Here is a 17022-nt window from a genome sequence, read left to right as displayed (position 1 = left end):
ACACAAGAGCATTCCATGAATGTATTTTATTAATTTTTTTTTTTTTTTTTTTTTTATTTTGAAGGTTACTGTAAATTAAGTAATTTGTACAAAAATGTAAATAGTATAAATAAAACAGAAAGAGAAAAAAAAAGGAAAAACACTAAAAAGGAGAGTAAACAAGAAGCACGGAAAATGCTATACTATACAAGAAACTAGTTGCTTTTGATTCTATATATGTATTGATATTGTTTCTGTTTATATGTAATGTAAATGTATAAATGATTGCTTACAGACTTCTTTTATTTTTAAAGATGTAAGGGGAAACTTTATATTTATAAATGAAAATATTTATATATTTAAAAAGATAATACGCAAACATAAAAAAAAATTGTTTATTTATCAAAATGATTATGTTTTGAAATGAAATAAAGGTGAGTGAACCTCACAAAAGAAAAAAAGAAAAAAATAATAATATTTTTAATGCAATAGTACCGGAATCACAACGAATAATTTTACCACGGAGCTCGCTTCTGCTTTTCATAGGAAAAACGAGTTAACACCCTCAATCTAAAACGCTGATCGCTAAATTTGATAAACAAAAAACAATATCAGTCACTTTCCCAACTGTCACTAAAGCACATGTCAGATTCTGCCCCTTTGGCTTCTAATTCTAAGTTACTAACCGAGAGCAAAGCACCAGATAGAGGGATTCCATTAAGCTCCTCGGATGTATCTGACATTTCCAGTTCATCAGCTTCCACTTCTAAAACAAACTCTCTGTGTTCTTCTTGTAGTTCTCCGTTGATAGAGATACCCGGTATAATAACATTTCTACTTTTGAGTTTTTGTTGCTTACTTTGAACTTTTATACCGGTATGTCGTTTTGACTTTCTTCTTATTTGCGATTTGTTCGATGGGATATTATTACTTTCTTCGTATTTAAAAGATTCCTCTCCACTGCTAGACTTCCTTTTTCTGTTATTAAAATAACGATATTGTTGAAGTTCTTGAAATCTCTGCGATGATCTTTGTCGAGAACTACTAAATTTGCTGTTAACTTTATTCTCAAGTTCCGATACTCTCATCAACGCCCGTCGTAGATCTGTGTTACGCTTTGTCAGTCTTGTTTTTAACTGATCACACTTAGAAAAGCAAAATAAGTCAAATAAATTCAAATCACATCGATACAAAATTAATAATATGTATGTGTGTATAAAATAAGTGCCAAAAAACAACATAGGTCACCTACATAATTTGAATATTATTATCATAACAAATGCTTGTGCTTAGCTTAAATAAGTCATAACATTTACCTTGAGAGATAGCTGATCAATTTTCTCTTTTGTACTCTAAAAAAAGTAAAACTTTTATTTTTCTTGATTACAATTCAATTGTGTTTACTGCATGTCTTATGTCTCTAATATTAATTCCCATTTTATTCAATTTTTTTTTTAACCATATTTAATGAGGGTGATCCATCCAGCTATTGCTGATCATTAGGGACCCTCAGAGGTTCACAAGACAAACATATACACAAGATGCTCTACATAAACAAATTATTACAAGTCTTTGGGAGTGGAGTAATTTGGTCCTTAGAAAAAATCCTGACATGTGACGGGACTTGAACCCAGGACCCTTGGAGTGGTAGCCAAGCATCATAACCACCAAGCCACAACTCCACTAAATCGGACTATTACTCTGCCAGGATCGTTTACCATAAAAACACGTTTGGTTCAATCTTGTTTATCTTTATATATTTTAGATAACCAATGCTTCTAAAACCCTACAGTATAATTTAAAGCATAAGAACATTTCGATTTACTCATAAGAAAATTTAATTCAATTACCATGCTGTCAAATGACCTTAATTCGTGGATAATGTGTCGAAGTTCTGTCATTTCTTTTCCTAAGTAAAACAAAATGTTGGTATTTTTTTTAAATTTACAAACTCACTGACATTAAAACAAATGATATTAATAAATTAATACAATATTTCTAATAATGACACATTTCTAAAGCTGAAAAGCAGCTTGTTGTTAATTGCTAATCACCTTGTATTGCTGATCTCAATATTTCTGCAGTTGTCTGCTGTTTGGCAACCAGTGCTCTTGGATCTTTTGATCGATCGTCTGCATTTTCTTGAACAACTAAATTTGCGTCTGATTTTCTTCTTTGCAATCTTTATAATGGCAAATAAGACATCATAATAATAATAATTTGTAACTGTAGGCATATTCAAATAGATCGTTTGCATTAAAACATCATTGAAATACCATCTCGAATTTCTGTAATTCATCTTTTTAAGTTTTACAGTATCGTATTCTGTGATACAGGATTTCATCTTTGTATCATTTTAATTATTATTAAAATTAGGTTCAGGCCTTGATATTTCATAGTAGGTTAGTTGGTCATCTTCTTTTCTAAAGAAGTACCATATATTGTGCCTATACTGTATACAGATTAAGATGTGATTAAGACCTAAATAACAATTGTAGTTTGGTTAATCCCGTATACTTACATAGTCGAGAGTTACATACCTATATTTCGTATTTGATTTGAAAAATTAAAATTTTATAATTATCATAAAAATATGTAAATTGAAATAATAGTGTTGATAATAGTAATAATGCTATTACGTGGCTTCTTTGTTCTTTTCCATCCTATCTCTGCCATGCTTTTCCAACACTTTTTTTGCATCCGGGTATTCGACCAGAGCCTAACAGGAGAAAATAAAAATTGCAATGAATTTATATATGTATACATTATCTTATAAATTTATACATAATGCTATATTACATGTCCTTTTTAAAAATTAAAATTTTGAAAATGTATTAGGCCTTTTTTCAATAAATACTGAATGTTTTGTATTTGTATAGAACATTTTTGATTTGAAAAACATGAAGCGTGTTCTAAAGTTATAAAATTGTATTTTAACTATTCCGCCACTTATATCTTGAATCAAATAACAAATGTTGGGAGTATTATTATTATGTATGAACAATCAAACGATGAATGAATAAAAGTAGTGGTACATCACAAAAGACAAAAAAGGGTGCTCCGGATTTAGTCTCGGAGTAAAGCCCTTAGGCCTATTAGACCGTCACACACTAGATGTTCGATTATATAACCATTATAGACCAGTCGAACAAAAATGTTTACAACGGGCTGAACGTATAGTAATAGCTTCAATAGATGGTAAAAAATAATACATGACACGATATAAGGATACGTTTTATGTAATGTTACAACCGAAAAGGTTCAAGGAATGAATTATGGATTTTTTAAATGTTACATTATGTCTATCCTATAATCGTAATATGTGTATTATCTGTTAAACAAGACTTTAAACTACAATTACTGTACACTTTACCATCATTAGATCTTTCTTAGACAAACACAAAAGCTCTGAGTAACCGACTGAGACCACATCTGCCGTTCGCCTGTTCTGTCCTTCGTCTAATTTCAGCAGACTAATTTCTCCAAAGTAGTTACCTTCTCGCAATGTTGCTACCACTACATTCTGACCAGTGTCTTTATCTTGGATCATGACCTACATGGTTAGTTTTTAAAAGTACTGGCGATACATTAGGGGCACTCGTATAGGAATGTTAAGGGCGTGTGGCGCAGTTTGTTGGCTCATGGGTTCGAATCCAACGTTAGTCGCAACAAATGTACAAATGGGAACTTTGCGCTGATTAATATCTGTATTATAGGAGTATGTTTAATCCAAAAATGACCAGGGTAATAATAATGTACAGCGTTTAGAGGTTTCACAGCATTAGGCACTTAAAGATTCAGGATATTATTGAGTAATATTTAGGCAACTACTTTATCAAACTTGTACTATACATCTGTAAAGTATGTGAGTTACTATTTTGTTTTCATCTGAAATAATTTCTAATAATAATGTCGGCTGCTCTAAAGAAAACTTACTGAAACACGCCCATGATTAATAATGTACATTTCACGGCCAATTTCTCCCTTCCTACAGATGTAGTCGCTAGGTGGGTATATTTGAGAGCGTAGCTTGAGTACGAGCTCACAAAGTAGACCCTGCTCACAATCTTCAAATATTTTTACCTTTAATAATAACATTGGGGATAAAGTAAATCATAGGTACTGCATTAACTATTTTTCTTTTCAATGAAACAAGAGCAAGAGCTGTTACTTAAAACTATCGCCAAAGGGCGTGTCTTCCAAATATTAGACAAACATGCAATTTGCAATCAGTAATGCTTGGTTCCCACTAGGCTTAGGAATCAACGCATGCGCAACACAAGCCATTTGTCTGATCACAATCAATACATTATTGGAATCTTTCGCTTGCCAATAATCAACTCGTTTGCGTAGTGCTTGTGTCCTAGTGGGAATCAAAGTATTGTAAGCCTGACTAAAATATTCTTGTTCTACATTTTATACTACAAGTGGACACATTCGTTTCTTTTATGTTTGGTTGGAAATTATGTGGGAAAACATTACCTTCTTCAATGTTTCAAGATGAACATGTTTAGCTATTTCGGAGCGCAGCCTAGGAGGCAGAATATCTAAGAAGCATTGGTCATCCAGGGCCTGAGTTCTAAATAAGAAAACATATTGCAGATTACACTCACTGCACTGTGTACTAACGTTCCGTGCACACATGAACCGATGTGATTTTAGAACCTTCTTGGTAAAGATAATAACAAACTAGGGCCTACATGTATATTGGAACATGAGAACTCATTCTATGCCTACCTTGTCCAGGCGTATTCAGACCATTTCTTTACTCGACTTTGTAGATCCTCGGGAACCTTTCGATGATTCATGTAAAATTTTAGCGAATCCATCCTGAAAACAATGTTCTATTTATTCACACCCGATGGTTATTCATCAGAATAATTAGACAATGACACAAAAATCTAACTAAAGTAAGGCAGTAATTTACGATATATCTGTCGGCAAAACAAAACACCGCTGTTCTTAACTTAAATTTCGATAGGCTGTGTAGGTGTGTTTTGCCATCACAACATTGTAAAACAAGAAAAAATGTCCATCTCTTTTTTTAAATTATAAAACAGAACACAACAGAAATGAGTGAGTTTACGAAACACCTTATTTAAATTATGGTTGGAAGAAGCTTGACTACAAACGTTCGTCGATAAATTATTACTAAAATGTATATGACACCATGATATGGGATCGTGGTATGGAATCGACAACAATATGAAAATGGGTCTACAATGTTATTATACTAACTTGGTTACAAATTCTTGTCTGGCTGCATTCATGTTGCTGATTACATCTCCGACGTTTCCAACAACAGCAGCAAAGAGGAACACACCAATCAAGTAAGTTCCACCAGTAAACACATATTCCTATAAAATTACACATGATTTTAAATATCAGAATTAAATTGCATTGTCACGGATGATATAATTCCTAAAAAGACCCAGTAATAATATAATATAATTCAAATATCAAAAAGATACACTACCAAAATTCGCTATTAATGTATACAACTGTATTATTAACTTATTTTATTCATATTATATCGTTTATTTGATTACTCTATTAATCCATAATGATGAATAATCATTCCTATTAATATGTTATTAATATAGGCGCGCCTAATCAATGAAAATTTTTTAAAAAAACATAATTTGATGGGAGCTTGTGTTTAAGGTTACTTTATCCCTTGGTTACAAACTCAATCCGATACAATAATATTTTTTGTTCTCCAAAATATAAAGTATGCGTCCCGCGATATACCATACTATTACTCACAAGTTTTGTTATCGGAGAATTTGTGCCACCAATAGTAGTCAGAGTAACAATTGACCAAAACATCGATCGAATATACTTGCTGTAGAGATACAAAAATAACAAAATGAAAGGGTACCAAGTTGTTGGTAGTGTATCAACTTACAATGTCAGTATCTGGACACTCTGTTTCTCCTATTGTTGTGACGGTCATTATTGACCAGTATACACAGGTGATATACTTTCTGAAAAATAGAATTGTGGTGTTTAAGATTTTCATAATGTCTATGTAATGTTTTTACTGATATCATATCATAAGTGTATTACAACTGATTTTTAACATTGTGTTGATACACGAAGTAGCTTGTATTTAAGGTTGTCATTACATTATAAGAATAGAAGAGAATAAGACCACAAACAAATCATAGTAATAGTTAAAACTAATATTAATAATCAACCTAGATGATACGGAACATGGTAATCAGGGGATGCAGTAGAAACATGCGCAGATACACCCCAGACAATAGCCTCATAATGATAAACCGAAAATGACCTAGGCCTTTTTAACGGTGTTAATTATTTGAATCGTATTGTTTAATTTATGGTTATCTAGGAAAATATTATCTGTTGTTCAGTATCATAAAAAAAATACAGTGTGCCATTATATTTACCCTTACCATAACCGCCTTGACTTTATGAATTAATTAAAAACATAAACCATTTCTTTTAGTCAAAACTAATAATAGATCACAGATATATTGATAGTATAGTATGGTAAGTGTCAATAATGTGTGCGATTTAATGTAAAATTTCTTTCAAAGTATTCATTCTTTAGAAATAACGTATAGTTAGTTAGTTACACATTTCACTTCACAAAAGAATATACATTTTACTTGATCCTACCTTAAAAAGTTTGTATTATGCCAGTCTTCGTGCAAAGGATATACCCAGCTATTCGTGCCAAATCCTTCATACTGAAATGAAATCAGACAATGATATCGGGTTTTTTTTCATTTGCAGAATGAAGATACAATTATAATAAAATGTTTTTTAACATTTTCTCCTATACTATCATGAAGGATATGAGATCACTATACAGTATGTGTTTGTATCGAGAAATGGTAAACCAATTTTAATTTGTAGAAGCTTGTATATTGAGGTATATCAAAAAGTTGAATTTAGTGATTTACAGAGGAAAATTTTTTCTTCTTTTCTTTCTGCTGCCTATTTGAACAGAGCACATTTTTTATATTGTTAATACCATTGATGAGATTATTCATAAATGAACGTTTCGAACATACCGGTACGTTTTCTCTCTATCTATACATCATATATCACATGTTGAAAAAATCTAATCCTAGCATAAATATTTACACCTACGTCTGATATCATGTAGTATACACATCCAATCCAGTGAATTACAATTCCTAGGTACATAATTAGCTTGAACGCTCGTAGACGATTCGGATTACTGGTTCGACTATGAATTTAAAAAATATAGTTTTAGATTTCTAACCATTTATTTATTTCACTACTATTTTTCTAAATGCATTTGGGGTTTTTATGTAATCATAATTTGCTGGGAATGTGTGTACAGTTTACTCTTTTACGGTGTTCGAATTATGCTGTAGAGGTGAGCACTGGTAAGACATGTTAAAGATACATTATTCTCACTGGGCGTTGGACAGGTCTGGATTGATCAACATATTTTAGTAGAAAGTATTTCATTAAATAACTTAAATTAAAGTTTACTTATATAGAAAAACAGAATATATTTGAGCAATTTCTTTGCTATTCAAAGCTTTAAAATGTTAAGTTATTGAGAATTGTCAACATCTGACCAAAAAACTAATTAATTTTGCTTATTTTATACATTGAAGTGAAAATTGATAGATGAAAAAAAGTGACAATCGAAATGTATGTGATTCGAACGCAGTTAAAGAGGAATATCACTTTCTTCAGCTGTCCATTTATATAATATACTTTAAATTATATTTACCCAATGTGATTTCAATAATATAAACACTAACCTGTCACAGACGTCAAAGAAGTATATCATTGAATGTAGTTTGAGTAAACGAGGTAAACGCAGCAACGGAATTATTATGTGATCTGTAATAAAATTACATAGTAATTTATGCCTATTCACTTTTAAGATCGATTTTTACCAACCCACAAAATTGTTTGTTTTACTTACCATTATCTAAGTCAAAATGGATATGTACTATATCAGATGCTCCTAAAATGAAACACGATGATTTATTTCTTTATTATTACAAATATATTTATAAAAAAAAATTGAAAAAAAATATATACATACATTATTATAGAAATATTTTAAAATTCAGTCATTTAATGACAGGACACAAAACTATTAATAAGTCATCCACATATGTTTATCATGCTTATATAATTTAAGATATATATTTTCTTTATATGACATTAATTCATTTGTGTGACGATAGTGCTTAATTTCAGTACAAATTGTATCAAAATCTATGTTCCAGAAGCCCAAAGTTAATAAAGTCAAGCAACGAGTCGGAATGAATTATTGTATTGCATAGAGGCTAGTTTTTATAATTATTCACTCAAATTTCTTTGAATATTCTAGATAATTGTTGCTGTCTAAACTACAAACTAATGAAGTAATTTAGATACAAATTGTAGTACCACAGGTTTTTTTGTCATAACTTTCATTTTATGTAAAGACATAATAATATCGATTCTTGAAAGCCATGCAAATAACGTGAATGTTTAGAAAAATAATATATTGTCTTGGTAACGTTAATGGGATCTAAAGCACTAATTAGCCACTGAAATGCTCAAAATGAATATTAGTTTGTGTGCTATGAAAAATATATTTTCGACTATCAAATATGGAGTAGTACAAATAATAATTACTATAAACACTGCATATCAATGAATTGATTCTGGTGCAAGAAACTAATTTAATTAGGCCTACAATGTGAATATTGTTATTTTGATATCTGAAATTAGAACAAATTTGCCATTGGCAAAAAAGTTAAATATGCCCTATAGATTGTAGAACAACATTTATCAGCCGATTTGCTTATCTATTGTGTTGAACCTTGGGATAAAAACGAGGATAAACCAATATGTTATGTAACAACACTGCAGTAAATAATTTATGAATTACCTCCAATGAATAACGCTATAGTTCCAAGTGGTATAACTGCCAAAATATCCAATTTGAAGCTTAGCTTTTTACGATAATTTGCAGAAAGCTTTCTAGGATCCTTAACCTATAAATCAAGTATTGAGAAGAATTTTAAATAAATTCAGTACAATTCAGTGTGTATCGATGTGTTATCAGTGGAGATACCAGAAGAGAAGATAACGTGTAAAGATTCTCCTTCAAAAAACCATACAAACATTAATTGATAAATATTTATTTAGACAATTTTAGAAAGGTTCAGGGTATTTTAGTATTCGCTTCATACTAAAGATTTGATTCAAACTCAGACTAAAAGATACACACACTCAAGCTTGAACAGACAAGACTTAAACTTACACAGACAACATTCAAACTTCAACAGACAATCCTCAAGCATACCAAGAAAACTCTAAAACTTGCAGAAAATACCCCAACTTTAATACTCAAACTTCAACAAAAAACACTCGAACTTGTTTCAGATAAACCTGAAACTTGCAGACAGTCAACTTGTAGCTCAGAAATTTCTCGACACAATTCTCAAATTTCCAATTTCCGTCAAATATGTGATCCTACCGACAAATCTTAAACATTCTTCAATCCAACAGAAGCATTGTTGTTGCTCCAGCATCCTTTACATAATTCTCAAACTTACGTCAGAAATTAATTAATCTTGCTTTCATCTCAAGGCAAAAGCCTATTCCTGATAATACAATATACATTCATTCAAAGAGAATACTTACAATTAATCCCTCTTCAAGGTAGGCAACTCGATTACTAAACAAAATATCAAAAATACAGACAGCATCACAGAATATGTCTACACTTCCGAATATTCGTCGAAAGAAAGCCTTAAAAAGACATACAAAATGATTACTAAAATAATAATGTAGTAAGGACGATTTACATATTTTTTTAATAATGTTTCATTGACCATTTTTGCGGAATTGTGTAATTTGTAAGCTCCTGTACTATAGTACAATATAATGTTATACGCAAATTCATTCACAAAAGTAAAATCGTCAAATGTTTATAATTATAGAATGTATAGACAGTGGTAAATTCACTCTAAAAATGCATGTGTAACCTATTAGGAAAGCAGTGTTGTTGAAATTGTAAATTGCAGCATATTATAGTCAATAATTTCAGTTTATTACAAAAACAGTAATAATAGACAAACTCATTTAATAACAAATTGTGCGTGATTATTAAACATAAATCGATTATTAGATTAGGTTACAAAAACCTATTTGTTGCAACGCATTCTTTGATTTACAGTATATTCAGTCATGTTATGAAATATTACATCTTATATTTATACTGAAGTGAATAGGAATGAGGAATTACATTTTCATCCTGTAATTGGCGATTTTTTTTTTCTGTTAGATGCATATAAAATTTAAACATTTAGTAAGTAGGCCTGTAAATAATTAGGGCTAAATTATATCAATAATCAACTCATTCCAAATATTAATAACTTTTTTGATATAAGCAAATACTCTTTAGAATTAACTCTAATGGAATTAAATAATATAATTATATTAACGAAATGTATAATTAATGTACAAACCTCTTCACGCATTTCTTTAAATGCGATTCGTAAAATGATCATCCAAAAATTATATACCACTGCAACGGTTACCAGTCGCTTTGAGAAAGACCACAGCAATGTTAGGTTATTAAAATACAAATTATTCAAACTAGATTTGAAGTGGCAGCAAATTCTGCAACCCTATGGTTAATTTTCCAATGTCGCAATATCTTAAAGATAAGATATTAATTAACTTGCAACACTAACACATTAGGTGCTGTCAACTAATTACATGTGTGTTTAACATTGTTATCAATCTTACCATCCACAAAAAGATGACGTCACCTTCAGGATTGACATAAAACTCTTGGTTTTCAATCTTTGCCTTTAAATAAAGAGCAATGTTAATTAGGTGACTACATTTCACTTTATTTGTTTACAAATGATGGATGACTTTATTAATACTTACATTGATGTATACTTTGAACCTGGTGACAACGTTCTGTCCATCTTTCTGTAGTAGTAAAATGACATTAGTACTTTATTACAGTTCGTTAATTTATAATTAAATATCTAAATTGTCATAATTATCATAAATTATGTTTGCAATGTAAATACATTTTGAACTATGAACCCATATGTTTTATGTTAATATTATATCCAAATAATAAGTGGACAATAGCTTTTAAATATTAATAATCAAGAAGAGTTACTGAGCTAATGATTTGAAAAGTTGATGTTTTTTTTGTGTTTTCAGTAATTAGATAAAGGCTGATTTTTACGCCGAAGGGTAACTAATAATATACAATAATATTCATAGGCGAATTATTTCCCACGTTCTCTCCTTGATAGATAGCTAGATAATTGGATTTATGGTAACTAGATAAAAGATATCTTTGTCGTCTTTTACTTGCTAATTACTGCTAATGATAACATGTAATAAATGTTCTGATGCTCAGATGTATACTCATTATGCATTTTCACCTTGTCTTTATTATGTTGTTGTTTCTCTTCTTGTTTCTCTTCTGGTTTAGCAGCTTTAGTATTTTCTTTGAAAGTAACTGTTTTTTCTTTTTCAGCAGACATTTTCGTTTTAAAATAATACAACTGATTTTTAAATCAAACTCTAAAAAAGAGATTCTGTATTAAAATAATGAATATAAATAAAATAAAACTTACTATTACGTTTATATTTAAATTACTTACACTTTTTGAAATTGTTCCATAAAAAGATCTCTATTTAAGAATCTACCAAGTACATCCACTGACACTCCTTCACGCAATGTTCTGCAAATGACATGTTGATCGCATTATTGTTTACTGAGAGAACGAGAAGCGAACGCTTTTTATCAAATCATAATTTGAATAGTAATAATGTATTTTGATATAACGTAAGAATACATTTCAAATGTTTCATTTGTCCTTTAATTACAACACTTTTAATGAATAATGCACAATATAGTGTTCTCCAAATGACCACCTAGAAAAAATTATATATAATTAGCCCTACAATTTTCCACGTTTTTAATAATTTGGAAAAATTGAATTTTAAAACCACGTACCTTTTTATTAAAGTGATATCATCAAGAAAACTCAGGTTGCCCTATCCTAGTTGGATATACAGTCGGTAATTGCGCAGCGTCATTCTCCTGTCTGCTCTACATACATGTTTAGTGAAGCAGTGATAACGTTTGTTATAAATGTAGTGTGATGTTCGCTTAAGAATTGACAACAACTCAATAAACGCCACGCACACCATATTATAATTAGTCGACAAGGATATCATCTTGTTTGCTACCTAACAATCATTTTTCATTTACGTTGTCATTGAATACATTGCTCACTTCTTCTAAATATTAGATTAAAGAAATTGACACACAAGCAGTTACACTACTATACAAGAACAAAAAAACAGTGTATCTTAGCAACAAACAATGTAAAGGCAAAGCAACAGGTAATTATATAATATTGAGCTTGAACCTGTGTCACTATTGTCTGAATGGCGTTGCTTTTCATAAACTGATTAATTTGTTCGGTCAATAAGTATTGATTCTCTATTATCTAATTTTTCTTAGGTACATGATGCATGGTTGCTGTTTTTTTCAATATAATTATCACGGGGAATTCTGTATTTCTGCGTAATGTCTCTAAATGTAAATGGTTGGAATTTACATGTTATACAATGTTATTTTAATAGTTTAAAATTACTTGAATTTTCAAAAGTGGTATTGTGAGAAATGGGCCATATTATTCTTATTCTCATAATTCTTATGTATTATTATACATATTATTATACCGGAACCTTTCAATTCACGGCATCTGATTGGTTAATCGCCAGTCTATATAGTTATCGCCATGCCCTCGAACTATAGACCGGCTAAATTGTCTGTTTCTTCTTCAATAGAGCCGGATCTATACACACGCGCGACGCGAATATTGTGTAGCTAGCCACATGGAGGTGTACAATTAATAATAATGTTATACCTCCTACTGACTGAATATCTGGAAGCGACGAATTATCAAAATGTAGGCCTATGCCTTTTGATGATGTTTGCCTCCTTCGCAGCGAAAGACCGATGGGCTGTGCCTGTCCACTCCAACCAAGTACATGGTACTGCACATGGCCTACAGCCGAATTGTGTGGTATAGAACATAAGTATTTACTGGGCTTTCATCTGGGGCATGGTAACAATATAGCCCTCGGTGATCTGGAGACATACTATATCCATCGACTTCGTTTCGGGATATAGTATAGTCTCCAGATCACCTTGGGCTATATTTTTAACCATCTACATTTATTGCCGAATTATGCACTCTGCAGACTTTCGCACTGATCTGTTTTAGTACGTTGCAAACTAAAGCTAAAAATACAAATTCATCACACACAACCTAAACCAGTCCCTTCAATATATAAATGATTACAGAGACCCCAATTGTTTAGCAAACCAATCTCAACTCAAAAATAAGTCAGTGCCAGCTTGCTTATCGAATTTAAACCCCGACACTTGATCTGGGATTGGCAATTGCAATACGTCACTAAACGGCACTCGCGTTCGCCTATGGATGGGTGGGTCGTCCGCGCTCTGTCGGCAAAATACATAGAACGTTTGATTTCAGCCTGATTCGTATCCATGTGTTCATTTGTCCATGATCAAATCAAAACGTAAAATGTCTTCCTCGTCAACACATGATGTTTCTCTATAACGCCCTCTATGGTAGAGTGTAGTTTAGTTTCCGTATATTCAGTTTTCTAAAACCTTAATCAATCAGCTTGAATAACACACAGAAAATCATTTCTATGCAAAATTTGAACACATTTTTAAAGACACTTAAAAAAATCATTGTAAAACCATATAATTTTATTATATATTTATATTGATTTCTGTACGTTTTAGCTTTTTTGTTGGAGTGGCACGCCTAATTTGCGACATAAGCTTTTGGCCTCTTTTGCCACTCCTTGGCGCAATCTAGCTATTGTTGTATTGTTATGTTTGTATAAATGTGTTTGCCGAAATTAATAAAATAAAATAAAACACAAAATAGATACGACATTATCTAGCAAAGGTAACATCCACCCGCCCCACTCTAGCAAAGGTAACATCCACCCGCCCCACTCTAGCAAAGGTAACATCCACCGGCCCCACTCTAGCAAAGGTAACATCCACCCGCCCCACTCTAGCAAAGGTAACATCCACCCGCCCCACTCTAGCAAAGGTAACATCCACCCGCCCCACTCTAGCAAAGGTAGCAATCCACCCGCCCCACTCTAGCAAAGGTAACATCCACCCGCCCCACTCTAGCAAAGGTAACATCCACCCGCCCCACTCTAGCAAAGGTAACATCCACCCGCCCCACTCTCACAATTTTCCAGCATGAAGGAGCAAACAAATAAAAAATATTTGATTTTTTACAACGTTTGCCACAGAAGCCTACGTTTCTATCGCTTACATGCCTGTGTATAGTTAGAATATCGTTACATTTCTTTATCAATAGTTGAACTTCCCGAAAAGAAGCCCTTCTTTAATAATTTCTGACGCCGTGGTACGTTACGAATTACGTTTATATTCAGTTATTTATTCTATTTTTTAAATTGTTGACGTTTTTTATAAGTAATGCATAGCATATATTAATTTTAAAACAATAAACCATTAATTGTCTTAAATGTGAGTTTTATGGTTAATCAAAAAAGAAAACCAATGCATTACCTAAGTAGCTCACGTCGAATATCTTCTCGTGGACGGTAGGCTTAGTTTTGTAGGCCTACATAAACAGTGGTAACGTACGAACATCGTACGCTAGTTATGGGCTTACTGGCATTAAATTGTCTTTTTCTTTTGTGGCAGAATCCGTTACATATATATATACAAATTGGGGATCGACAATTTTGTTCCCCAGAATCCAAATGTATGTTCACATTGGAAGAGTTCGTCCAACCATGGACATAAATCCAACCCAGTCCTGATTCTGCTTAGTGAATTTTTTTTATTTTTTAAAAAGAAATGTAGGCCTATTATAATTTTTTAACTAATAATTAAATTTAAATTGTGAATAGAAGAGCATTGTTGGATTTGAACAGGTATTTTGTTCTAAACCTTGACTCCTGCAATGACAGTGCCGAGAATCATTGTACAAACTGTTTAAATGCTATCATTATTAAACAAGTGAGGTGACAATGTAAGTTCAATATATCAACAAAATTTACAACGCTTTTGTAACCAAAATAGTTTTGTTTTGTGTGAACTTAATTCCTCACATTGAAATAACATAATCGTTCCAATGGACATCATGACATCACTGATATTCAAGGTATAAGTTTAGGCTTATTTAAATTGTGATAATTGCTGAATCTATAATTTAACACCACTGTTTAAAGAGTTGCATTGGTTACCCATGGAATCACGTTTTCATTTTGCTCTTAATTTTCCGATGAATGTGTTGCAGCGCTCTCGAAGTGAGGAAATGCTGTTGCACATTTCAAAAAGAAAATATAGCTAAAATAGATTGGACTTTCACTACTTGGACCTAGACTCTGGAACAATCTGCCTTTAGGCCTACATTTTTAGAAACTCGATATCTTTGGACAGTTTATAAAATAATTGATTGATATGGAATAATTATCCAAGCGTCGATTGCGTTATTTGAGATGGGGTTAATGACACCAGGGACGTGGCGTATGAGTTGCCACTACTGCCTAGTTTACACACAAATGCATAAGCTACGCAAGGCGTAAGCCAGCCTTACGCCGTACGTGTGAACACGCCATAAGTACCTTAATTCCAATAATCAATTGAATTGACATCCATTCTATTTTGGTAAAATGACTGAAATTTATTTAAAATATTTCTACATTGGCAGCAGAAGTTTTATGTCCAATCCTAAAAAAAACCTTTTAATCTCATATTAACAATTATTTTTACATTTTATCTATAATACTGATTTTTTGGGCTTGCTTTTCAGTTTCTACTGTATTTATTATAGAAGAATAAACGTTTTCTTGAAATTAAATGAAATAATAAAACGAATGATCCTAATATTCTTTTATAATTAACTTTTATTTTTATCTGGCTATATATTAATCAAATTATGCTTTAAAAAAAATAATTGCAACTTAAATAAATAAAAATGGTTACTTTTTTGTCTTATTTTGTTGTGTGTTTCGTTAATTTTATAATAACTTCGTTTCGTTTTATAACCGATACGCTATGTTACGCTTGAGCAAAAACATAAGCGCTATACCGAAAGGATGCGGAATTTGAAATGTTACCAAAGCCACTGTAAATTCGATTAAAGCCCTCGATATGATACAGGATACCATGTACTATAAAACAACCGTCACATACACCCTACATTGGTCATAAATACTCCAATTCTTTGTACAGTAATCATGCGCGTAATGTTTTCTATAGAGGAGGTCCCGTCATCGGTTATAGACAGAATTGACGTAAGATTTATAGTGCAATTACTCAGATCGGTACGAAGAAACCCCCTCTCCTTCGCATCCAATTAAATCTGGTTGTTATTTGTTAATATCGAACAGCTTTGTTAGATTGTTTTGTTGCAATGAGACTGATTTTAACCCGGGAAGGGAAATCCGAAGATACCTGAATAACATAGTTTGTTCGTCCTGTTTTGAACGATTCATTGACCTGAAAATGTAGCAATCAAATTAGTAGAATAACAACAGCGATGATACTATCTGTGTAATTAGAACCATGTAAGACAGAGAGCTTCTACACAAAATAATATTTAAAAATTTTTCCAATTATGATCAGAGAAAATAAATGTCAATATACCATGAATAACAGGATAAACAAATACGGTAGGACACTTTTAAGACAAATAGTCCCTTTAGTATATTGGTGTCTACTGATTACGGGTACTCCTATTCAGGGGACAACTAAATTGTCCTTTTAACGTTCACGGGCAAAAACAAGAATAAAATATACCAAAATGAACACTAATTGATCTGGACACAAGGAATTGAGAAGAAACTTTAGCAGCCAACGTTTCACCAATGAAAACTGTCAAGCCAAAGAAAGCATCATCATTTTTATGATATCCATATTTTAGAATTAATAACTATATAAATGAATATAAT

The 17022-nt window shown here is 31.6% G+C and overlaps 1 protein-coding gene across 1 annotated transcript; it reads right to left on the bottom strand.

The window, feature by feature from the left end:
* Positions 1-455: 455 nt before the first annotated feature.
* LOC144851781 (cyclic nucleotide-gated channel rod photoreceptor subunit alpha-like) lies at positions 456-11525 on the bottom strand. Its single transcript, XM_078709388.1, has 21 exons — positions 11409-11525; positions 10894-10938; positions 10747-10809; positions 10464-10541; positions 9637-9744; positions 8879-8984; positions 7919-7960; positions 7752-7833; positions 7102-7201; positions 6625-6695; positions 5746-5824; positions 5218-5336; positions 4717-4809; positions 4462-4558; positions 3916-4062; positions 3353-3532; positions 2619-2698; positions 2034-2161; positions 1830-1888; positions 1296-1331; positions 456-1124 (listed from the first exon to the last, which is right to left on the bottom strand). The coding sequence occupies exons 1-21, from the start codon at positions 11508-11510 to the stop codon at positions 591-593; spliced, it is 2349 nt and encodes a 782-aa protein (XP_078565514.1). The 5' UTR covers positions 11511-11525; the 3' UTR covers positions 456-590.
* Between the last annotated feature and the right edge of the window lie 5497 nt (positions 11526-17022).

Source organism: Antedon bifida, chromosome 9 (assembly GCF_963402885.1).
Source record: "Antedon bifida chromosome 9, ecAntBifi1.1, whole genome shotgun sequence".
NCBI lineage: Eukaryota > Metazoa > Echinodermata > Crinoidea > Comatulida > Antedonidae > Antedon > Antedon bifida.
The sequence above is the reverse complement of the archived record's forward strand: the minus strand, read 5'-3'. Positions and strand labels throughout refer to the sequence as shown.

Excerpts from the sequence above, each read along its gene's own strand:
- LOC144851781 (XM_078709388.1), bottom strand. The coding sequence starts at position 11,510 with ATGTCTGCTGAAAAAGAAAAAACAGTTACTTTCAAAGAAAATACTAAA. Across the intron at positions 7,202-7,751 it reads TTCTTTGACGTCTGTGACAG|TCGAACCAGTAATCCGAATC; the intron begins GTTAGTGTTTAT and ends TTAAATTCATAG. Across the intron at positions 2,162-2,618 it reads GAAAAGAACAAAGAAGCCAC|ATTGCAAAGAAGAAAATCAG; the intron begins GTAATAGCATTA and ends GCCATTATAAAG.